The sequence below is a fragment of the Diabrotica undecimpunctata genome, chromosome 6, assembly GCF_040954645.1.
Source record: "Diabrotica undecimpunctata isolate CICGRU chromosome 6, icDiaUnde3, whole genome shotgun sequence".
Classification (NCBI taxonomy): Eukaryota; Metazoa; Arthropoda; class Insecta; order Coleoptera; family Chrysomelidae; genus Diabrotica; species Diabrotica undecimpunctata.
In genome coordinates this window covers 98,469,593-98,496,899 of record NC_092808.1, presented here as the reverse complement: position 1 = coordinate 98,496,899, position 27,307 = coordinate 98,469,593, and the positions used below count along the sequence as shown (strand labels likewise).

The 27,307-nt window shown below is 32.4% G+C and overlaps 2 protein-coding genes across 3 annotated transcripts in view; one reads left to right on the top strand and one right to left on the bottom strand.

Moving 5' to 3' along the window:
• Window positions 1–27,307, bottom strand: part of LOC140443612 (annetocin receptor-like) — a 720,544-nt gene that overhangs the window by 72,612 nt on the left and 620,625 nt on the right. The window lies entirely within an intron of this gene.
• LOC140443613 (lysozyme-like) overlaps window positions 18,865–27,307 on the top strand; it is a 104,443-nt gene continuing 96,000 nt past the window's right edge. The window contains exon 1 of one of the 2 annotated variants that reach the window (XM_072534966.1): window positions 18,865–19,232. In XM_072534966.1, the coding sequence (XP_072391067.1) occupies window positions 18,992–19,232 (241 nt within the window). In that variant the 5' untranslated portion in view covers window positions 18,865–18,991. The remainder of the gene's footprint in view (window positions 19,233–27,307) is intronic. The other variant, XM_072534965.1, reaches the window with a different exon arrangement.

The window sequence follows — 27,307 nt, the reverse complement described above, 5'->3', positions numbered from 1 at the left end:
TTAGAAAAGGAGCATATTAACTTGGGAAAGGATCAGTACAGGAGCAATGCGACCAATTTGTGGCAATACTATTAGAAGACTCTGAGGTTATACCAAATGTTAACCATTTAGGCTTAGAGGATCCAATCCCTCTAAATTCCTCCTTCTTGTAAATTTTAAATTTCTGGTGGCTTATGTTTAATTAGTCAGCGCGTTTTTTTATTTTAATGCTATTGTATTGTATAGGACATGATCCCTGTTATTGCTGAATCTATCAATCAGCTCATCCATGATCAGATTTTATAAGAAAGGCGATAAGACTCCCTTCCTTGAGAATATGTTTGGCTACTTGTGTTGACATTCATTGTATCTTTTAGTCACGTTGCGTATATCACACGGTTCTTCAGTATGAGTCTTCTTTTAGGCGAACCTTTTAGAACGAAATTTTGTGATTGCTTCATATAACGCGTTGATTATGCTGCCTTTATGTCGAGAAATGCATCCTGTATTTGTTGGTTTTACAGAATGTACTTCACCCTCTATACATGATGATGAAGTGCCATTTATGTAAAGAATCTGTTTCATAGTGTCCCTGATGTATCGGACTTTCAACCAACATACCGTCCCTAATGTACCTATCGATCAGTTTTTCTAGAGTTTTCAGTATGAATGACATCAGACTTATCGGCTTCAGGTAATTAGCTTTTTTCTGTTCGGTTTTGCAAGGTTTGGGTATAAATGCCATATGCCATCCTTTTAAGCCGCCATGCTTTTGGTATGTACCCCAATCCTAAGGTAGCCTGCAGTATCATACATAGGTTTTTACACCAAAGGTCATCTGCTCTCTTTTAAATATTAATTAAATAGAAATTAAATAGAAATATTAGGACTTGTTTGAGTTTGTCCTTGTTTACTATTTCTTTAACCAGTCTTTCCTAGAACCATAAATCACGATTGATTTATGGTAATTGAATTAAAAAAATGCCTTGACAGAGTAAACTGAAAGACGTTACACTCATTTTATACAATAGACAAATACTATTAGATAACATTAAGACCATCGAAGATATATATAAGAACCACAAAATGCAGGCCAGAATAGCTATTAATGACACAATTTTAAGCCAAAAAACTTACCATCCTCCTATCGTCCAATGTCTCTCAGCAGTAACATTTGCAAAGTAATGGAGAGAATATTGAGTAAAAGACTCAAATGGCACTTAGAAAAGAAAAAACTTTTTGCTCCAATACAAAGCGGATACCGTTCAGACAGATCGACAGCTATTAACGTTGTTGCACTAGAATCCGAAATTCATAAAGCATTTACAAATCAGCAATATTTTTCGACATCAAAAAGCTTTCAATACAACATGGACGCATTATATCCTCAAAATTATGAAAAACTGGAAAATAAATGGTAACTTTCTCGCTTTCACTAAAAACTTTCTTCAAAACAGGTCCATACAAGTAAAAACGAATGGATTCATGTCAATATCAAAATCACTCCATAATGGAATTTCTTAAGGATCGGCCTTAAGTCCACTATTATTCTTAATCGCAATAAATAATATAACAAACCACATAAAGCTTCCCGTAAAAGCTAATCTTTTTGCTGATGATCTAGTAATATATGTTAAAAGTAAAAATATAGAATTAGCTACGCAAATTTTACAGAGAACATTAAACAGCTTAGAAATGTGGTCTTTAGAGACTGATTTAACTTTTTCAACTGAGAAGACTAAAGTAATAATATTTGACAGAAGAAGAGCAAAATACAACTTAAACTTGTATCTAAGTGTTCATTCTCTGAAACAGGTCCGCGAAATCAAATTTTTGGATATAATATTTGACTCACAACTCACATGGACTTCACATATCAACAATTTGATCAAATCCTGTCAACAAAGAATAAACTTACCAAGAGTTTTATCCAATCATAGATGGTGTTTAGATACTAAAATTCTTCTAAATTTATATCAGACATTAATAAGAAGCAAACTTGACTATGGATGCATGTGTTATGAAACGGCAAATAAAACTGAACTAAAAAAACTAGACGTTATTCAAACCACATCTCTATGACTAATATTTGGAGCCTTTAGAACTACTCCAATAAGAAGCCTTTAAGTGCTAGCAGGAGAAATGCCACTATACCTCAGAAGACAATATATATCACTATGCTACGCTTCAAAAATTCAAAGCGCAAAGAATTATATCTTTCTCGCAAGTTTAGTATCGGAAGAATCACTAGAACAATACACAAATTACACCACCAAGACAGTACCATTTTACGAACGAGTTAAAAGACTACCGTATTATATCAATCAAATCACCTTGGCACCCATAAAAATATACCAGACACCTCCCTGGACAGTCTCTTTACCAATAGTAGACCTCTCCTTATTTAATCATGATAAGCATTCACATATTTCTGCTGAGGTCAGGCTTCAGTATTATGCAAATTTATTCAAATATTCCACTTACAAATTGATCTTCACTGATGCCTGCAAAGATTGCAACGGAGTAGCAGCTGCTACTGTATCAGAAAACGTAGTTTCTGCCACTAGATTAACTGACAGCTGTAGTATTTATATCGCAGAGCTCCAAGCAATACTTGACGCACTAAATCATTGTAAAACCACAAATGAAAAACAAATACTAACATTATCTGATTCATTAAGTTCTTTACAGGCCAATAAACATGTTTATAATACACACATCAATCTGTTCCTAATTAAAGATGCGTTGCAACAGCTCCATTTTTCTGAGAAATCCATATCAATTATGTGGGTCCCATCCCATGTCGGAATAACTGGTAATGAGCTAGCAGACAAAACAGCGTTTGAAGCAATAAACAATGATAACATTCCGATTACAACAGGTATACCAATACCAGATACTAAAACTTTATTCAAGATTCATGTAAATAAAATCTGGCAAGAAATATGGGATCAAATAAACACAAATCTTAAAAGCGTCAAACCAGACGTATCTTCAAAAAATCTTCCTATACCACCAAAATGGAAAGACCAGGTAATTATCAGCAGACTCCGGCTTGGGCATACACGACTTACGCACGGCTAAATAATCTCCAAAGAACCACTACCAATGTGCCAAAGATGAAAAACACCTTTCACAGTCAACCAAATAATAATAGAATGTCCAGAGTACACCTCAGCCAAGGCGATATTCAAGATACCCAACAGCCTGAAAGAAGCACTGGTTACAAAATTCAATGAAGTTCTGTCTTTTTTAAATTACTGTAAACTCTATAATAAATTATGATTTAATTTTTGTTACATGTACATACATGCACGTTGTACCATATTGTTGTAAGTCATGACTTTTAAAATGTATCTTATTTTCTCTAATCATAAACCTACCGCTAATAACCCCAGTAGTTGATGCGGCTAAATAAAATTAAAAAAAACCTGATCACCCAATAAGACTTGCAGTTTCTTTTTATACAGCTACGTCATATAAACTATCAAAAAAATTGTTAAAGATTATATTAGAACACACTAAATTTTCACTCAATTAACCGTAAATAATACAATAGAACTAGTTAATAAAATAAAACAGTCTCAATTACCTAATAACTTAAAATTAATTTCATTTGACGTCAAAAACCTTTCTCCTAGTATTTCTCCTACAGAAACTTTTGTTCTAGTAAAAAACCTTTTAAACCATAATATAACAAATCCAATCATTACATCTGAAATTTTACATCTCATTGGAATTTGCATAAGACTGGACTACTTTGAATTTAATGATCAAATATATACAAATAACAATGCTGGCCTTATAATGGGTAATCGTTTAAGTCCATTGCTATCAGATATTTTTATTGACTAGCTAGAAACCAAGATTTCAAAACATCTCATATTCAAACAGTTTTTGTATTGGTGGAGATACGTAGACGATGTACTGGTATGTTGTACAGGAACAGATAACTTGATCAATTTTAATCGTATATTAATTCACTCCATAGTCATATTTAATTCACAATAGAAACAGAACAGAATCAATCCATAAATTTTATAGATTTAAAAATTATTAGACCTAAAAACAAACATGAGTTCTTCGTATTTCATAAACCTACCCATACTGACACAACTGTACACAATTCATCATCCCATCCTACACAACATAAATTGGCTGTCTACCATTGTATGTTACATAGATTAATAGAAATTCCCATGTCAAAAAATAACTTCGAGATAGAACTGAATATCATTAAGCAAATAGCAGTAAACAATGGATACAATGAACACACAATAAATAAAAGTTTAAATCTATAACTACATAAAACAACACTGAAATTAGTATTTCCACCATCAGAGAAAAAACTTAGTACCTTCTGCTTGATTACATATACAGGCAAGATATCAACACAAATAGCCAAACACATAAAAAAGAAAGGAATTACAGCAGCTTTTAGAACAAACAACAACTTAGGCAAATAATATATTAAGAACAACAAGAGCCAAAAGAATAAGCAATTACACAGCGGCGTATACAAACTTAAATGTGGCGACTGCCCAAAAACTTACATCGGTCAAACTGGTAGAACTTTTATCAAACGTATAGCAGAATATAAAAGGCCTCTTAATAACAGAAAAAGAGACTCTACGTATGCACTTCACCTTTTAGACGATAATCATTCTTATAATGACGAATTTCAAATTCTTTACATTCAAAATAAAGGCCTTAAGCTATTTTTATTAGAATCTATGGAAGTCAACAAATTAAAAAATACAGACATAATTCTAAATGACCAACTTAAGACAAATAGTTCTCATCTCCTCAACTTATTCAGTTAAAGACTATAAAGTTAAAACACATACCAAAAATAGATCAATTGAGAAAGGCACTCTGGCCGAAATAGCTGTAGTGAGAATAATTTAGAATAAATTTTGTGGAAATGTTTGAAAACAAAAGATTTCAGTGTTTTATTAGCAGATCAAATGAATTTACATCAAGTAACAGTCGAATCCATCACTTATGATAAATCTTTCTGACAACTCTGCTTTCCATTTTAGTGAGGATTAGTGAGTATAAAAGGAACTGCGTATATTTTTAGATTTTATCGCAAGCATCTATTTTGTTTTATAAATAGTATATTTTTAATTTTTCATTCTTTTTATTGTGTAAAAATATGGTTTAAGAAACATCTGGTTATTCCATCATTTGTTTTCTATCTTATATTTTTACTAATTTTATTATGCTGTGTGTATGTATATTGATTATAAATTCATACATGGATGTTTTCAGTTAATAAATATTAGAGCTTAATATCCATTAGCGAATTGCGTCTGCACCAAATTAGTTAAACTCTAATTAATTTTCAATACTGCAGTAAACATTTATTCTTCTGCTTTGTGTGCCATATAATAATAATTAAACGTTGGCGATTATTATAACAAACACTTTAAGGTTTACTCTTATTACATCAGTCTTATTTGCTTTATTATAGAGACGATCAAAAAATCAATACAAGGTGCAAATATGCAGGTAGGTAAAAGTCAGGATAAAACAAAAAACGGATGGTATAACCAAGAATGTAGAGAAATAACACGAAAAAAATGCAAGCCAGAATTAAATGGGTAAGAACAGATAAAGAGAGAGAAGAATATGAAAAATTAAGAAAGAATGCTAAGAAAGTGATAAAGCAAAATAAAAGAAGATGGGTAGACGAAAAATGCAGGAAATAGAGCAGGAAAGAACAAACAGAACTACGAAAAATTTTCACAAAAAAATTAAAGAACAAAACAAAAAATACAAAGACAAAATAAACGGAATAATAAATAAAGAGGGAACAGTAATAATAGAGAATCAAGAATATAAGCAAATATAGAGGGATTACTACAGAGAGCTGTTGACGGAGGAAATAACAGGAGAAAAAATAAATAGCGAGGAGGAAACGGTGCACGAAGAAGAAGCAGACGAAGTAAACATCGAAATTTTAAAAAGCAACAACATGAGAGGAATTGGAGGAAGTAATACAGATAAGCAAAACTGGAAACGACTCTGGTAAACTGGCTCTATTGAAAAATATATGTAAAGAAGAGAAAATACCAGGGGACTGGAAAGTGGGACAGATCATAACAATTCATAAAAAGAAAGACCAACAAATTTGTGAAAATTATAGAGAAATAGCGTTACTAAATACAACATATAAAATATTGACACCAATAATAAAAAGGAGGTTATCAAAGATCACAAAGAAGACAGTGGGACAGTACCAATGTGGATTCACAGAAGAAATATCGACAATAGATGCAATATACACAATAAAACAAAAAAATGGAAAAAGCAAACGAATACAAATTAGAATTGGAAATGTTATTCATAGACTTTAAACAGGCATTTGATTCAATTAAAAGAAAAGGATTAATGATAGCACTTAAACAATTAAAAATTGCCCATAAACTAAACTAACAGAAATGACAACGAGAACTACAAAAATTCGTCACTAGAATCATAAAGAGACAAAGAGAAGAGACAGAGGAATTCAGTAGAAATAAAGGGATGAAACAAGGACATGCGTTATCAACAACGCTATTTAATGTAGCCTTAGAATATGTACTTTGAAATATAAATAAAGGAAATCTAAGAACAAGAGGTGGTCAAATAATCGCATATGCATACGATATTGCTATTATTGCAAAGAATAGGAAAATAATGAAAGAAATGCTAGAAGAAATAAAAGAGAAAGGGGAATTAATTGGACTAAGATTAAAACAAGAAAAAATGATAACATTAAGATTGGGGAAAAAGCCAATGAAAGAAAAAATCAAAATAGGAAGTTCTGAGTTTGAAGAAGTAGAATACTTCAAATACCTAGGAGTTACAATAAGCAAAACCGTAGAAAGGAAGTCCGAAATAAAAGAAAAATATTAGCAGCAAATAAAGCTTATTTGCTTTTGGGGGATAAAGGGGTAGAATGCGAAAACATGGAGTTGAATCCAGTTTACTCCAATTAGCCTCTTCTACTCAAATCCGACTCTCACCTTCATGCTGGTATCCCCTGTCAACCGAGCAACCCAACTGGAGATCCGGTATCCAACCCGGGTGGAAAGTTGGGTCGGGAACTGACGAGAGCGGGTGAAATGGCCCTCCGAAAAGGGGGTTTGGCGTTGGGTTAACTACCCAACCCTGTAAAAAACCTTTTGTTATGAGAGCTACAAAGAAGGAAACCGGACTGTCTAACCTACGACGAACTCGCAAACGAAATAAGGATAATGATTTAAAGATTTGCACCTGGAACGTAAGAAGCCTTTATCAGCCTGGAGCCACTACTCTGCTCATACAAGAAATGAATAATGCCAAAGCAGATATCATTGCTTTACAGGAAATGAGGTGGATTAGTTCAGGCATCCTGGAAAAAAATAACTGCAATATTTACTACAGTGGACATCCTACCCGACACGAATTTGGTACCGGATTTATTGTAAGCAGCAAGGTCAAACATAGTGTAATCGATTTCAAAGCTATTGATCATAGGATATGTCGAATAAGACTTAAAGGGAAGTTCGCTAATATAAGCATTATTAGCATCCATGCTCCAACGGAAGAAAAAGAGGATAATGAAAAAGACATGTTCTATGAGGCACTAGACCGAGAGTACGATCAGTGCCCAAAAAATGACATCAAAATAATAGCAGGAGACTTTAATGCCAAAGTCGGAAGAGAGAATATATTTTCGCCCACCATCGGAAAAGAGAGCCTACACGTAGAATCTAATGATAACGGTCTCAGAATCATAAACTTTGCGATGTCTAAGAACATGGTTATAGCTGGTACAAGATTTCCCCATAAAGATATACATAAGGGAACTTGGAAATCTCCTGATAATGAAACGATTAACCAAATAGATCATATAATCATCGATGCAAGACACTGCTCTAACTTATTAGATGTTAGGTCTTTTAGAGGAGCAAACATAGATAGTGATCATTATCTAGTTAAAACACGATTTAAGGAGAGAATATCCAATTTAAAAAAGGAGATGGGAAGAAGGAGAGAAAAAATCGACATTAATAAACTAAAAGATCCCGACATTGCAAATGTATACAGACAGCAAATAGAAGACCAAATAAGGACAAAAAACTTAGAAGAAGAAGAAGATATTAACCAACTATGGGCAAATATACGAGATATTGTGTTACAGAAATCCGTTGAAATATTGGGCAAAACCAAATCAGAAAAAAGAAATCATTGGTTTGATCATGAGTGCGAAATGGCCACAAATAGAAAGAACGCAGCATATCAAAAAACCATTGACGCAGGTTGTACACGGAGAAAAAAAGAAGAGTATAGACGTCTTAGAAGAGAGGAAAAACGTATCCATCGACGTAAGAAGAGGGAATACGAACAGAACACTCTCAGTGAGATACAAAGTTTATTCGATAAAAATGAAACGAGGAAATACTACAAATCCTTAAATATTAGCCGTCGAGAATTTAAACCACGATTAAAAATTTGTAAAGACACTAACGGTGAAATTCTACATGATAAAAACTCAGTTCTTAACAGATGGGAACAACATTTCAGCGAACATCTAAATATAAACGATATTGAAGGAGAGTACAATATAGAAAATGAACAAAATATACAACGTCAACTACACAGTGAAGACCCAACAAGAAGAGAAGTGTCAGATGCGATCCTAAAATTCAAAGACAATAAAGCCCCAGGAATCGATGACATCTGTTCGGAAATGTATAAAAAAGGTGGTGATCAACTTTTTGCAGCAATCCATAAACTAATAGTACTTATATGGCAGAATGAACGGGTACCAGAAGAGTGGCTGAAGGGAATAATATGTCCATTGCATAAAAAGGGGGATCAACTGGAGTGTAAGAACTATAGAGGCATTACTCTGTTAGCATCTGCGTATAAGATCTTCGGCAATGTATTATCTGAAAGACTTAAACATTTTACAAAGGATATTGTTGGTCAATATCAATGCGGATTTACTGCTGGAAAGTCAACTACACATCAAATTCAAGCACATAGGCAGATTCTAGAAAAGTCACTAGAATATAACATTGAAACACACCATCTCTTCGTTGACTTCAAAGCAGCCTATGACAGTGTGAAAAGAACTGCATTATATAATGCAATGATAGACTTTGGGATCCCACCTAAGTTAGTTAAGTTGACCCACCTAACAATGCAAAACGTAAGCTCATGCGTTAGAATTGAAGGAGAAAACTCTACGTTCTTTGACATTAATAATGGTCTAAGACAGGGGGACGCGTTGGCGTGTCTGCTCTTTAATATTGCCTTGGAAAAGGCAATCAGACAATTAAATATTAGAATGAATGGAACTATTTTTAATAGATCGACGCAAATTCTCGCATTCGCTGACGATATAGTTATAGTGGGCAGAAGTATGAGAGACATGGTGCAGTGTTTTACAAGGCTTGCGGACGCAGCAAGTGAATTAGGACTTGTGGTAAACGAGGAAAAAACCAAATATATGTTGGTTTCTAAAAACCCTCGAAATATCCAAGAAATAATTCAAATTAACAACCATACCTTTGAGCAAGTCAAAGAATTTACATATCTTGGATCGCTAGTAAACGCAACAAACACGACAAGCGACAAAATAAAAAGACGCATAGCAATAACAAACAGAACTGTTCACGGCCTCCGGAGACATTTAAAAAATAAAAATATAAAACGTGCACTAAAGCTTAATATATACAGGACCTTAATAAGACCAGTTTTGATATATGGGGCTGAAACGTGGATCTTATCTCAAAATGATAAAAGACTTCTTGGTATTTTTGAGAGAAAAATTCTTAGAAAGATTTTTGGGGCCGTAAATGAAAATGGGCTATGGCGTCGAAGATACAACTTTGAACTGTATCAGTTATACACCGATCCAGATATTGTGAAGTTTGTTAAAGTGCAGAGACTTAGATGGGCTGGACACATTGCTAGGATGTCAGATCACGAATACACGAAGAGATTAACATTTTCACAACCAGAGGGCACAAGAAGCAGAGGACGACCACGAATGAGATGGATTGATGATGTGGAAGAAGACCTACAGATTCTAGGGGTTAGAAGATGGAGGGAAGTTGCCAGGAATCGACAGGAGTGGCGACTTCTTTGTGAGCAGGCCAAGATCCACAACGGATTGTCGAGCCACTTATGATGAAAGCTTATTTTGTAAACAAAAGATTACTTAAAAGCAAAACATTGACTAAGAAAACTAAGATAAACATTTTTAATACCATAATTAGGCCAATATTATTATATGCAGAAGAAACAATGACGCTGGTTAGAAAAAGATAAAAAAGACTTAAGAATAGCGGAGAGAAAGATTATGAGAACCATACTCGAACCAAGCAGAACAAAGCAAAATGAATATAGAAGCAGAACAAATGCGGAGATTAAGGAATAACTTAAGGAAGACATCGTGATTAAAATAAAGCAATGCAGAGTTAGAGTATGTTTCAACTGTAGTGGGGGAAATTTTTAGGAACAGTAAAGCCTCACCAAAAAAAGCAATGGCGTTCCAAAAAATACTTGGATTGATTACTTAATCAAATTGTTAAAGATAGGTACACACAATTTATTAAACAATGATATAAGTTTATATTTTTGGCAATATTGCACTACATTTTAATACATATTATTATAATATATCACATACATATATTGTCTGTATGTGAAACCATAGATACTTATTACAGATTACAGTATTAATACATCTTAATTACAAAGATTGTTTTAATTTTAAAACCGTTATTATTTATATTATTACTCACTTAAACGTCACAAAGTAAAATAGAAGAATATACGAAATGATTATAATAGAGTAAAAAAATATTACATACATACAGGACAGTTTGGAAAACTTATATTCACATAGGTTATATAAGTACATCGTAATGTTAAATTATATTATTCACTTTCATAATCACATACACTGTCGTCGTCACTAGAATCATTTAAATAAATCCTTAATTTTTCAGTAATTACATCTACGCGACGTTCACTTTCCAAATACTTATCTTCAACCTTAACAACATGTTCACATACTTTCTTCCAGTTATCTACAGTTACTCTAGCAAATTCCTGTTCCACCAACATTTTTACGTCTTCTAACTTAAAATAAACGTTTTGTTTTGCAAATTCATTTTTTATTTGCGCCCAAACTATTTCTATAGGCTTCAAGTCTGGATGATATGGCGAAAGTTTTAAAGAAACATGTCTACATTCTTCCAGCACTTTGTCAAATTTATATTGAATATGATCTTGTTTGTGTCGTTTGATGATTTCATACAATTGCGGTTTTAACATTGACGTTACAGATGGTAATTTTTTTTCTGTCAACCGAGATATCATATTCATTTTTCACCATAGAATTACTGGTGGGTGCTTTATTAATTTGTACACTAGTTTATGACGTTATCAGTAACAACAACAGATCCAACAGGTAAATTGGAGATTAACTGTTCTTTCACTCATTTTCTATAATTTTCTGAATTCATATCATCATGATAATCTCCTGTCTTAGCTCCTGACTTAAAAATAAAAAGGGCATTCTGTATGAAACCCATCTCCCCGCCACCATGATGTACGATAACCAACCGACTTCCTTTTGAAATTTGAACAATCTTTTGCCACTGTCATCTGTCCAGCTATTTGGCGTAGTGTGTCCTGCATGTACATAGGTTTCATCAACATATACAATTGACTTACCTTCGCTTCTGTAATATTTAATTTTGTCTAAATATTTAATGCGTAGAGCACGAATATCATTCCGTTCAATTAATAAACGTCGATTCTTTTTCGTTTTTTTCCATTTAAATCCCAAATCTTTCACAATTCTGTAGAGAAAACTCATACTTACAGTCCACTCGTACACCTCTTCAAGCCTTCTCTGCAAAAGCTTCAATGATATATGACAACGTTCAGTCTCATGAAAACGATGAATGGTATTTCTAATGAACTGTTTGTCATACTCCCTTAAGTCTGTCACGGTTGATTTCCTTTTGACAAGTGTTGTAGCTGGAAATTTTAGTATATTATTTGACTTTGCGTTTGGTAACATACTCTCTTGTTGAAAGATCCTTTCTACAGTACGTAACGATACTCCAGTAGCTTCACTCACACGTTGTGGAATACTGGTTCCATTATCTTCAGGAAATAGTATTTGCATATATTTAAATACATTGTAAACTATTACTTTGGATTCTGGTGTCAATGTGCTCTATTTACTTTTACTACACTTAACCATTCTACAAAATAGTTCTAATATGCGTGGTAGCAGCTTTCTTGTTGAGACTCGACAACAAAATGAGACTAAATTACGAACTCGTTTGAAATCCAGTGACTAGAAAGTCTCGGAAATAATTCTTATTAGTTCTTTGTATGTCCTTAACGAGTCGTTTAAGGAGCCATTATTAATGCCATTATAATTACGGTTTTAAGGTTACCGATACTTAATTAGAAATTAACTTTAACCAAACTTTATAGAGTATCAATTATTAAAGATGGTATTATAACAAACAAAAAGTTTGGTATCTATAAAACAATCTGTGTACAATTAAACTCCATTTAATGCAATGCCACTGCATGGGTCTGATCGTAGATATTCTATTGTCTGCGCGATTAACTATTTCGTGGAAGGTCTCGCTACTCGATTTGAAATAAGCTGTAGATGGTTAGGTCAATTTGGCTAGCAGGAAATGAAGCAGTGACATACGCAATGATAGAATGGAATCCAGGAGGAAGTAAGTGAAAAGAAAGACCAAGACTAAAGTGGCTGCAAGAAGTTGAAGAAAACCTCCAAAGGGCAGGAGTCAGGGAATGGAGAGGAAAAACTAGAGACAGGAAAATATCGAGAGATATCGTCAAGTATATCAACTATATATTGAACAACGTGATGTAAGTTTAATGTTCAAAGATTCGCTTTTATGTGGAATGTAAACTGCACAACCTGCGGCACCATCCTCTTTTTTGGAACCATGGGTATACATAATTACGTGATCATTATAGTCACTCAATATGGATTTAAGTAAGACAAAGTTTATTTGTGGTGATTCTGTGTACTTCGATATAATGACTTTTAGTTTATTTATTGTTACCTAAAAATCAGCTTTATATATTGGTAATCTTTTTTATTTACTATAGATATTAGAATACTCATTAGTTTCTAAGAAAGCATCAGCAAGTAGAGGAGAATTTTTCATGTGCCAGTATTTATTTGAGAGGTTTTCAATAGATAACTCATACAGTTGGCTAAGTAGATAATTATTATTATTTAATCTTAGCTTTAGGATATGTTTAATTGCCATAATTTCTCGACGATTTTGAAGAGGGATTTCATTACTTTCAACAAGTAGAACAGTGCAAGGAGAAGACTTCATGGTGCCTAAGCATATTCTTAGACATTTGAACTGAATGCCGTCTACAGTTAATAAGTGTGTGTTACTAGCGGCACCATACAGAATGCAACCATAGTCTACAACAGATCGTAGGTAGGTTCTGTAAAACATCAGTTCAACTTTAGGGTCAGCACCCCATCTACGATTAGTGACACATTTAAGGATATTAATACCTTTTCACACCTACTTTTTATATATTCAACATGTTTTGACCATAAAAGTTTGAAATTAAGAAGAATGCCAAGATACTTGTATTCTTCGACAATACGTATATCATATCCAGACAGCTTTATTTTGTCAGGCGTACGAATCCTTTGTCTAGTGAATATCATTATGGTTGATTTGTCAGGAGAAATAGTCAGTCCATGATGTCTTACCCAGTTATTAACGTTTGGAATGATGAATTCCAGAGCCTCCAGGCAGATAGTATAGGGTAAAGGGAGGAGAGATGGACCAGGAGGAACGTCGGTCCGCTAGGTATACCTGATCAAGCTTGACAACAGGGCAAGCCTATCCTGTCTATCCTACTCTGTTGTATCGTTTAACGTTAGTTGCTTAAGTTGCACGTTGTGTCAATTACGATAATTGAAACTGCCACGTGTAATAATTTTATTTGAGTTTTTTAAATTTCAGTTTTTGTAAAAACAGGTGAGTTTGGCCAATTATTTGTTAGTCTATTATTAAACTATATTTAAAATGTGTATTATAGAGTAAAAACTACTGCTGTAGTCTGCTTATTTTAAACAATATGGGCTGGTTCATCTGCCCTCCTATTTGATGATAGATGGACCACTTACGAGGAGTAGAGTTGGACCAGTATGTTTTGTTTTATAATTATGCCCAATAAATATATTCACAAATAAAATAAACCTAAGAGAGGTAACTGGACCTCTAGGAAGCTAAGTGATCCCGTAGATGCTGTAAAGAATATGGGTATTAATGAAGCCGCCAAAGCATTTGAAATATCCAAAACGACTTTTAAACGTCGAATAAAAACAAACAATATGGATAAGATAAACCGATTGGATCCAGATTGTTCTTTAGGAACTGCTGTTAAAGTTAAAATCGTTAGACATATGAAAAAACTACAAAAAGCAGGATTTGCACTAACCAGAACTGAAGTAAGAATCATGGCCTTTAATTTAGCTCAGCGATTAGGAATCCCAAATAAATTTAATGTAGAAGAAAGTAAACTTTTAAATTCATAAATCTAATACAAGAGTTACTTATTGTGTACTTTTAGGTAAAGCTGGTAAAAAATGGTTAGAACTCTTTTTGAAACTAAGACCTGAAATTTCAATTAGAAAAACTGAGAACACCTCAATTGCACGAGCTTTAGGCATGTCCAAAGAAACAGTCGATAACTACTTTTCTGATCTCGGGAGAATTATAACCGATATTGTTCTGAAGCTATTTTCTTGTGGCATTTTAAATTAATTAATATTTAAATGGGAATAAGCCACAATTAAAGGTTAAAATACATTTATTGACGTTTCAATTTCCACTTCGGAAATCGTTCTCAAAATACAAACATTAGTAAATTAAACAAATTTTGTTTTTGTTACTTAGTGAAAAATTCTTCTAATAATTTAATTTTATCTGACTCATCTATATTGACAATTCAGACATACATTATACATTTTAAAGTAGACGACTTTAAAATGATATTGCCAATATTGTTGAGTTGCGTTCCTGGGACGACTTTACTTATAAGATAGTTCATTCGATTACATGAAATCAACTTTAACGTGAGAATATCCGTCAGAAAAAATCATAACATGTAATTCGTCTTTAAAAAGACAAATACATGCCATGATGACAGTAAAATTCTCCCGTTAGTGATTCCATAGTAAATTATGAGGGAAAAACCAGGAAAAAACCTCATAATACTATCCCGACATGGTAAGTATTTGATCTTGCATTTAGTTTACCTTTAATAAATACCAAATTCCGATTTTATATGTTTGTTATTTAAAAAATATAAATGATGTACTCTCTATATGTTACTGACTTACCAATACTGGTATTTTCCTTTTAATAACTTCCTCTTTCAATATGGGTAACCAGATCCTACTACATTCTGCCGAGGAATTCGCGACGCAATTGGTCTCATTTAGCATAATTTAATTCTCATAAAAGGATTATCGGAAAAGCTTAAAAGGATAGGAAATAAATTCAACATTTCAACAACATTCAAAACAACAAACACGTTGAGATCTATTTTGTCCAAAACCAAACCTAACAATGAACAAGAAAGGACAAAGAATTGCATTTATAAAATACCTTGTGAATGCGATCAGTTTTATTTAGGTGAAACATCAAGGCCATTAAATGTTAGAATAAGTGAACATCAATCCTATATTAAAAATAGAGAATTTGATAGATCTCAAATATGTAAACATGCATGGGATAATGAACATAGGGTTCAATGGAATGATTCAAATATAGTCCTAAAAGAAACTGATGGTAAAAAGAGAAAAATCAAAGAAGCGGCTCTAATTATGCTAAATGAGACCAATTGCGTCGCGAATTCCTCGGCAGAATGTAGTAGGATCTGGTTACCCATATTGAAAGAGGAAGTTATTAAAAGGAAAATACCAGTATTGGTAAGTCAGTAACATATAGAGAGTACATCATTTATATTTTTTAAATAACAAACATATAAAATCGGAATTTGGTATTTATTGAAGGTAAACTAAATGCAAGATCAAATACTTACCATGTCGGGATAGTATTATGAGGTTTTTTCCTATTTTTTCCCTCATAATTTACTATGGAATCACTAACGGGAGAATTTTACTGTCATCATGGCATGTATTTGTCTTTTTAAAGACGAATTACATGTTATGATTTTTTCTGACGGATATTCTCACGTTAAAGTTGATTTCATGTAATCGAATGAACTATCTTATAAGCAAAGTCGTCCCAGGAACGCAACTTAACAATATTGGCAATATCATTTTAAAGTCGTCTACTTTAAAATGTATAATGTATGTCTGAATTGTCAATATAGATGAGTCAGATAAAATTAAATTATTAGAAGAATTTTTCACTAAGTAACAAAAACAAAATTTGTTTAATTTACTAATGTTTGTATTTTGAGAACGTTTCCGAAGTGGAAATTGAAACGTCAATAAATGTATTTTAACCTTTAATTGTGGCTTATTCCCATTTAAATATTAATTAATTATAACCGAATATAACTTTTATGGTAAACCCAGACACATATTTAATACTGTCGAAACAGGATTATAACTGAATACTAGAATCTGTCAAGTTCTAGCAGAAAAAGGTTCAAAATGTGTTCCTAACGTAAGCCCTGGGGAAAAAGGTAAAACGATCAGTATAATAGCTTGCTGTAGTGCAGAAGGGATTTTCTTGCCCCCATATTGCATTTTTAAGGGGAAAAATAAAAAAGATGAGTGGCATTATGGTATGCCACAAGGTTCCAAGATTAGGATGTCAACAAGGACATTTTTTAGAATGGTTACAAACACACTTTTTGCCGAGAAAGCCTTCAGGTAAAACCTTATTAATATTAGATGGCCACACATCCCTTACGACCAACCTGGATCTACTAGAATTTGCAGACCAAAACGAAATAATTTTATTTTGTTTGCTATCCCACACAACACATTAACTATAGCCTCTGGATAGTGCTTTTTTTAAGTCACTTAAAAGCAACTTTTTTGCTGAATGCCGTTTTATGGTAGAGAATAACACAAACGGGGTTCTAAAACGCCTTCAGTTTGGTAAACTATTAAGTCAAGCATGAGGAAACTCAGAAATAGTCCAAAATGCGGATTCTGCGTTTAAATCTACGGGAATTTATCCATTAATAATCCCAGAACATGCATTTTTGACACACACCCCATCAGAAACAAAAACAATGAATTTTCCAGTTAGATCAGAATCTCCTCAACCAGGTCCCTCTGGAATCAGTGGTAAAATATCCTTGCACGGTAGCCCAAACAAGTCATTAATTAATGATGAAGATATAACTCCCGGAAAGGCTCTTGATAAGGTAACACCCGTGCCTGTATTGGCAGCAGCAGTAAAGAGAGTTCGTAAAAAAATAACTGGAGAGATTATTGCTCAAGACTTTATTAAAACGAAGAAGGATGCCTTGATTAACAAAAACTCAAAATAAAAAAGAGAAAGCCAAGCGAATCGTCACTATTCGAAGATGTTACTCTAAACGACTCTAGTGGTGATGAAAACATGAGTGATATTAAAAATGAGTGTGTTGGGTGCAACGAGGACTATTGCCAAACATGTTAAAAAGATGAGTGGTTACAATGTAGTTTTTGTAAGCGCTGGTTACATGAAACTTGTACTGGCTTCGCTAATCTCAGTAACAAGTGCAGAAAGTCTCTTGCTATTAAAAAGAAAGAGGTTTAGCTTGGTTTATCTCTCCTACTCCTAGTGGCCCATCTCACCTCCACAGTTTCTACTTACTAGTTTTTACTTATATGTACCAAAACAAATACCAATGTTAAGTTATGTTATTAAATTTTTTTCTATTCTGATGTTTATTTAATAAAGAAATCTTCTTCTTCTTCAAGTGCCATCTCCGCGGCGGAGGTCGGCAATCATCATAGCTTTGAGACGGCTGCTCTGAAAAGTTCATTTGATGTACATCCGTACCACTCTCTCAGGTTGCGCAGCCATGACATTCTACGCCTCCCTATGCTTCTCTTTCCTTGGATCTTTCCCTGCATAATCAATAAAGAAATAGGCTTCAGTTTTTTAAAAGGTGGTCCATCTCTCCTTCCTTTACCCTACCGTGTTACGCTGTGTATAGATGCATATGTCATCAGCGTATTGGATGCAATTGATTGTGTTGTCAAAAATGCCATGAACACTTGCTGAAAATTTATTAAACAATAAAGGACTTAAAACTGATCCTTGTGAAAGACCTGTATGGGCAATTCTAGGACCATGTAGTTGGTTTAAATGATCTTTAATATATATAACACGATTATTATAAAGATGAACAATATTAGTCGCTATATTTTGAGGTAATCCTATATCATATAGTTTTTTGTGTAACATGGTTAAGTCAACAGAATCATATGCCCCTTTTAGGTCTAAAAACAAACAAGCAAGATAAAGAGGATAATATGTTTAAAGGTATTTCAAATATCTAAATCACAAAATACATTTTAGGGTTTTTCTACTTCAGATAAAACAGATCTTACTTTGACTTATAATGAACATAAAAAGCGAAAGAAAAAAAATCAAAGATAGTAGAATCGTTTATTTAACATTATTTGTTATTGCAAAATATCTATTGAAAATAATATATACCATTCAATAAATTTGGCAACATACCAGGTAAAAGTTATGAATATTCTAAATTACTAAGTCTATTGTATTTAGATTTAAAGAGTAATATCCCTTGTAGACATAGGGTTTTCCCGTCCATTTATGATTTCCGTAACGGTTGTAAATATTAAGTATTTACAATATATTATTTATACAGTCAAGGTTCAACACAGTCAAGGCCTGCAAATATGTAATCAAATTAACCATATTCGTTTATTAATTTCAAATAATCAAATATTATTAATAAACTGAAGTGATAACTGTGTGTACATATGTTAAGAAGACACTTAATAAGCCGAAACAAAAGTGAATCGTTCCTAATTATTAAATTTTGTACTATAACCTTTAATACCAGTACTGTTCAGTGTTCGACCATGAAGGTCTCGTCATTTTGTTGTTTCATTGTCATCGGGCTAGTGATAGTTGGTACAATTGATGGAAAAGTGTATACGAAATGTGGCTTAACACAGGAACTGCTACGTATTGGATTTAGCCGATCTTTGGTTGGAAACTGTACGTCATTATTTTTAGTAGTTATTAGCTATTTATATTGTAAATTTTAATTTCAATGAACATTGTTCATCAGGTTACATAGTTGTGCATGTTGTTATCGGCATATCATTTTTTAATACCTGTTATAAAGATAGTATGGAATTATAATATTCAATTAATATTTATGATATTTTTTTATCGGTAACATTTAATAATACGTATATAAGGCATTTTAAAACAGCTTGTACCATTTTTAAGTTCGTAAATACATCGGTCGGTTGATATTGTTCGCCTTAAAAATGACAACTATCCATTTAGTCTCTTTTTACTTAAATTTAGGTGTCTCGACAATTTAATGGTCATTGAAAATGGTACGAGAAACAATGTTTAAAATATTAGAAACATTTTACAAGTTTTGATACATTTGTTAGATAATAATAATTTTTTTTATATTTTACATTAAGTTATAGGTTACTTACATTTCCTGGATGTGCTAATCAGATTACGTTTGGCAATAATTATGCTGATATTAAGTAGTTGGTAGAAAATAGCAACTGGCCACTGGTCTGGTCTTTCGGCTAGTTGAATAAATTCTGCACTTTTCGTCAAGCGTATCTATTGCTCCTTTTGTTGTGTTATCACACAGCTGCCACAAGCTCTAACCTCCCGGTATCAAGATCAGTAGATTTTCCGTGACCCAAAGAACACAATAAAAGCACAACTTTGTTGTTTTTAGAAACGTATGATATCAAGATAAGGTATCTGGTGAATGCGTAAAAAGTAGTACCTATTTATTTCCCTTTATTTTGTAAAAAATTGGAAGAACTTCTTTTTTGTTTTTTCGATGAGTACCTATATTATATATAAGACCTCTTTTGAGTAACTCCTCAGAGTCACAGGCAAGAATCAGTTGTCGGCCGTGATGCTGCGGTTAGTCACAACATTCGGAGCTGCAAGCCTTAGAACAGCTTGTGTAGGTTTTGCCACTTCTTTTCATTTTCGGAGAGTATTAAATTACACTCTTTGCTCGCGTAAATATGTACAGGCACTTAGCAAGTATTGAGTTTTGCATCATTTATTGCCATTAACATGATACCGTATTTGCGAAGCTTCTGTGGAATATACATCTATATAAACATTTGTTTCTAATACATGCATATCAGCCTAACAATCACATGTTTGGCAGTTGTTTTATAAATTCATTAAACAGCCATGAGATAGCTGGAGTAGGGTCACTTTTTTGCGTTTATTTCTGTCAGTAGAGTTGTTAAAATGAAGACATTCTAAAATTGCTGTAAAAATTGACTTCAAATCTTTATTGTTTGATTTAAAAATAGCTATATACATTAACATGCTAATACATGCTTAAAGCTCATGGATGTAAATATTATTGTAGTCGATACAAGTTGGATTTTAAAAGTTTTCTCTTACTTGCGTAAACATCTCATTGGTTTGATTGCAAATTTCTAGAAGAGTTTTCAAGGGTTGGAACGTACTTCGAATAAATCCGCTGTGGTGTTGTTTACTCGTCATTGCTCACCGAATATATACAGCATTATAATTGATAATTTAAGTATACCTGTCCAAAAATACTATACTTATCTCGGCGTCACACTTGATACCAAATTAACATGAGAAAAACACATTAATAACTGTTTTATTAAATGCGAAAAAAGTCTAAATGTTTTAAAGGTAGTTAACCGTCACCAATAAGGAGCTGATTATAAGGTTAACCTAATGTTATATAATGCTATATAGTATATAGTCTTGTTTTGAAGCTATTTTATTGTGGTATTTTCAGTAATTACTATTTTAATAGGAATAAGCAACAATTACAAAAGTAAGTTTATTGACGTTTCAATTTCCACTTCGGAAATCGTTCTCAAAATAAATCAATTCAAATCGTTCTCAAACACACATTAAACGATTATACAAATACTAGACTTACAGTTGGTTCACAATTTGTTGATAGCTCACTAGAAGTTTAACCCTAATTAGAAAACTGAAATACAAAGAGGATAGGTAATACGATATAATAGTAAAAACCAACCTAAAACTGACGGTTTAAGACGTTTTCGACTAACCCACCTTATATCTGAAGGAATACAATACCTTATAATCCTATTACGGGGGTATTTTGAATGGTTAGAGATGAACGACCAGTGTCGTAGAGTATATGATTGAAACATTTATTTGAACTAAATAAATATATTTTTTAAATTGTACTTATGTAAATGGTATTTTTTAATAAAACTTATTTATTTTATTCAAAAATAAAAAGTTTCTTGTCATTTGTAAAAGATGTATTTATTTAATTAAGAAGAAAGGCGCCAAATGTCGCCTGGCAAAATTTCCAATGTGTTTTAAATGTATCCATTATTTTGGAATCCGGAGAAAACTAATAAATATTTTTGAAAAATTTAAACGCAGTATGAAAGATTACATTATTACTCAGGGCAGAAATTCCCTGAAACCTTCTACAATGTTTATTTTAATATGTTATGTAACAGGGGTGAAAATAAAAGAGAAAATATAGTATAATTTTTAATTGTAAATATTGCATGCAAAAGAAACTTTTTATTTATTCTAAAAAATATTTCATTCTGCCTTTAAATTTTTCAAAAATGCTTTTTAGTTTTCTCAGGATTTGAAAAAAAAAATGGATACATTTAAAACACATTGAACATTTTGACAGGCAACATTTTGCGCCTTTCCCCTTTAATACCTTACAATTACAACTACTATTACTTACCTTATATAATTACGATTAGAAAACTATTCAAATTCAAAATAAATAGGATCAACTTCGGAATCCGAGTCGTCTTGAGGGTTAATAATTAGGTTAATAATCTCTACGGTGGCATCAATTATGTTATCAAGATCCCACATTTTTTGTTCTTCTTCTATTACATGTCTTACTGCATCTTTCCAGTTTTGTTTTGTAATATGTTATAAAGACTCGTATAACAATTCACGTACAGCTTGTATTTTATATGACGTATTTTTTCTAGCCACATAACTTTTCATTTGTGCCCAAATAAGTTCAATTGGATTTATTTCGCAGTGGTAGGGTGGAAGTCTAAAGACTGTGAGGTTTCGCCTTTCCGCCATTTTGTCAACTACGTATTTCTTGAACTTAGATTTGTGTTGCCGGGCAATTTTTAAAAGTTCTGCTTTTACCATTCCATCTTCGTGAGGCAGATACGTATTTTTTCTAGCCACATAACTTTTCATTTGTGCCCAAATAAGTTCAATTGGATTTATTTCGCAGTGGTAGGGTGGAAGTCTAAAGACTGTGAGGTTTCGCCTTTCCGCCATTTTGTCAACTACGTATTTCTTGAACTTAGATTTGTGTTGCCGGGCAATTTTTAAAAGTTCTGCTTTTACCATTCCATCTTCGTGAGGCAGATACGTATTTTTTCTAGCCACATAACTTTTCATTTGTGCCCAAATAAGTTCAATTGGATTTATTTCGCAGTGGTAGGGTGGAGGTCTAAAGACTGTGAGGTTTCGCCTTTCCGCCATTTTGTCAACTACGTATTTCTTGAACTTAGATTTGTGTTGCCGGGCAATTTTTAAAAGTTCTGCTTTTACCATTCCATCTTCGTGAGACAGATACTTATTCCGCAGCCAGTCAAGAATATCCTATTTCTTCCACGCATTCGTTAGAAGTCTTTCTACTAGTCGTGAATGATCTAATACTATAATTGAATTTGGTGGTATGTGTTCAATCATTTGCTCAAAATACTCTTCGAAAACATCAGCTGTCATCTCTTCGTGATAGTCTTTTGTGCTTTTGGAATAAAATTCCAACAAACCATGCTTAACAAATCCTTTTTCACTGCAAATGTGAGAAATTATTAATCTACTGCCTTTACCAGAAGGTGGGGACATACCAGTAGACCAACCTTCCATAAAGGCTTGCCTGGAGCTTAGTATATTTTTATCTGACCAAATTTTTTTAGAGTATGACCTTAGTTTACCCACGTTTCATCCTGGTAGAAGATGGGCCTTTCTTTAGCCCGGAATTTTCGTATGAATCTTAGATAATTTCTTCTCCAACATCATCTTCTCCTCCCGGTCAATCAAAAGTGATTTTAGGTCCGATTTCTACCACCGGAAATTTAATTCTTTTAAAACTTGCCACAATTTAGTTCGTCCGATATGAGGCAAATCCGGGTCGTCTCTAACTTCTTGTAAAATTTTGTTTAGGTTTGGTATTTCTTTTTTGAAAAAAAATCCATGAATTTTCCTTCGAATACCATTTTTGGCAAATTCATCAATTTCAATATGCTTTTTCCCTCTCTTTAAGTGTTCGTTTGTGTTTGGGTTAGCTATACCGTGTTTTTTTTCTTTCTGATAGGAACCTATATAAAGTTGACTCTCCTACACCAGTCATGTTGGCACAACTTTCGACTATGTTGCGAACAGTGTTTGTGGGATTCTGAGAAACCAGAGCATCGTGAACAGTCAGGACAATAGTCTTCTCTCTTGGTGAATAGACAGACTTACTGACTGTACGCAACGGTACCGGTGTAAAACTTGATGATGAAGCAATCACAAACAATCCAACAAAACGAGCACGAGCGAAAGGTACGTATATGTTCGTAGGTATATGGAATAAAAAATCACTCACGCACTACATATAATTCGCAAAAGAAATATTCGAGACGCTAATTACTGCCGTAGACGCGGAAACACCGACGAGCCGTAAATTACATGCGATCAAAAACGTACTAAAAAAAAATTGTTTTCGTTCGTAATAACTTCACCCTTTCAAGTTAAGTTTCGAATATAATTATATTAAAAATCTGGGGAATTCCATCTTAATTATCTTGCAACGAATAGTATCTTCGGATATGAATTCCAGGTTTTCTAGTAAAGTGATTAAACGCGAAGATTAGTATTGAAATATCCAAAGAGATAAGGTATTCTTATTTACAAAATTGTTAATGGTTAAATTCTTATTTTTATTAATATAATATAATAACCAACATTAGTCGTGAAAGTTTTAATTGTTTTTTTGCTAAATATATTAGTATTAAAATATTATCAATATTATATATAACAGTATTAAAACATTATATTATTATATAATGAATAAACAGCTTAGGAACGCCTGTGATTTACGACCGTTTTATGAGTTTGAGGCATATTTCGTGCTCTCAACAATTTGTGAACGAAGAATAGTATTCATTACGTATATACAATTACTAGACGTATATACAAAAATTAGACCGAATCTAGTAAAAAGCTCTGCGTTTGTTTTAAGGTGCACTTTAATTTACACATACTGAAAATCTATTAGCCGAATGTATGGAACCTCCCTTACATTTAAGACGTCTTTTTTCTAGCTAAAAAGTTTATCCTTAAATGCGAAATTAACAACCAAAACCTAAATATTGCAAAAAATATCCGACATATATGTGTCAACTTAGTTGACAAACGGTGACATAATAAAAATTCTCCAACTTTAGCCTAATTCACCAACATTTTCTAATGTTTCTTTCTATTTAGAAATCCCAGCTGAAACTAATTTCTTCCAATCTAATTTGACAATTCTTTATTCTCAAACCAAAGTTTATTTCCTTACTTTTGATTATAACAATGCCTTCAACATCAGAAACAACTTGTCAAATTTGATAAGCCATATAGGATTTTCACAGATGGGCCAAAATTCATTTTAGAAGTTGGTTATGTGGTATATACAGGGTGGTCCTTAAGTAATTGTACAAAAAAAAACAGCAGATTCTACACTTTAAAATATTACGATTTAAGCCAAATTGCTTTAATAAAATGTTGATATTAAGAAGGATACAGGGTGTTAAAGTGCAAATTTAAAATTTTATTTTTTGTTATAACTTTCATGTTTGTAAACATTTATGTATAAAAATTTACAACTGGGTACTTCTAAATATGAAAAATTATAATTTAATGCACACTTTGATGTAGCTAATAGAGGACGCCATGTATCCACATATGTGGCATAAACTTGCACTTAACTTTTTTGCTCTTTAAGTTAGCTGTATTTCTGACAAAAAATATTAGAGATACATTATTTTAATAAAAAAAAGTTACACCTATTAATAACTTCAAAACTCAACAGTTTTCGAGATAATCGCATTTTACAAATCAGCTGCATAATTCTGATTTAAGGCAATTAATCCAGGCAACGAAGGAAAAATATACAAAAACAATAATACTTCTGAATTTTGGTATAAAATATCTTTAACTAAAGTTAGTAGTTAACGAAATAATAATATATTAAGAGGATTTGACAAATTAACAGAATAATAGGATTTTACATCTTACATCATAGGATAACATTTTACGTTTTATGTTAAATTAAAGTCATAATCAAAACATTTTGTTTACAAGCCCAATAATAACTATTTAAACTAAATAACATAACTTTTTGTCAAAGTAACTGTTCGATTATGTCCACCATTTTCTTTAATTCATTTGTCAATATATTCCATAAAAGATCGTCTCATATGAAATAGCATCATTGGTTCTAAAGAAACTGCCGCAGTATTTATTTCTTCCCATAGTTGGTTGCGAATGTTTATGGAATTCTTATAAACACGTTAATTTATTGCGCCCCATACACCAAAATCAGCGGATTAAATTCTGGGCTACGTGGTGGCTATAATGTATAATGAAAATCTTATGGTATATTATGGAACTACATCTTATTTGTCGAAGAGGTTAAATAATGTAATAAACTGTGTTGTATCTCGTTCATTGGTTACTTATATACACACGGAATAACCTATCGATGACATTACTTATATATATGATTACGTTACAGCTTACGAGTAACTATAATTACATCTCGAACAAATAGACTATTATGATTTACTAACGAACTAATATTATGGTGAACTAAATTGCCTGTGTAATGAATAATAAGTATTCTTTTGGGATTTTTTATGAATTATTAATATCTCACCACATTGCCAAGGAATATGTCTACTAAGACCAATTCAACGTTCAGAAAGTTATATTTAAGTATGTTCTCACTGCCTTCTCTCTAGAATGTGGAGATATACCATCGTGCATAAACCACATATTTAGAGTTTTCAGCATTTTACAATAGAGAGAAAGTAACACAACGCCAGTATAGAAACTTAAGAAGCGATAGAAAAGGGAAATTGTAAACATAATAACGGCCAACGTCTGAATACGGACAAGGTACCTAAAGAAGAATATGAAGAATTGTTTCTTCAATAAGACATTTAGCAGCCATAACAAAGCATTTTGTAATGTAACATTATCATCTTTGAGTTGTTTTAATAAGAATAAACTATGAATTATGCTTATCTACAAATATTCAGTGATTTACCACACAAATATTATTATGCAGCTGACTTATAAAATGCGATTATCTCGAAAACAGTTGGATTTTAAAGTTATTAATAAGTATACCTATTCTTTGTAAAAATAATGTCTCTTTAATATTTTTTAACACAAATAGAGCTTAAATAGCAAAAAAGTTAAGCGCAAATTTATGCCACACATGTGACATATGTGGCACCCTTTATCAGTTACATTAAAGTATGTATAAAATTATAATTTATCCTACTCAAAAGCATCCAATTTTTATCTAAAAATATTTACAAACGTAAAAGTTATAGCAAAAAATAAAATTTTAAATTTCCACTTTAACACTCTGTATCATTCTTAATATTAACATTTTATTAAAGCAAATTGGCTTAAATCGTAATATTTTAAAGTGCAGAATCTAAGGTTTCCGTTTGTACAATTACTTAAGGACCACCCTGTATACAAAGCAAGAACACATGTTTAAATTAAACCAACAATGTTCTATTAATTTCGCAGAACTGTTTGCAATATATTAAGCTCTGGAATGGACTATTGAGAAGAAAATGTCTGATCAACAAATAGAAATCCTGTCGGATTTAAAATCTGCGTTGTCTGCTTTTGATAATTTGCATAAACATATGTACAAAAACAGTATTATCGTCAAAATTTTAAAAAATTAACTAAAGGTACTTAAAAGAAATAATTCAGTCTCTTTCATTTGGGTAAAGGGACATGCTGGTATCTCGGCTAACATCAAAGCAGATTATTTT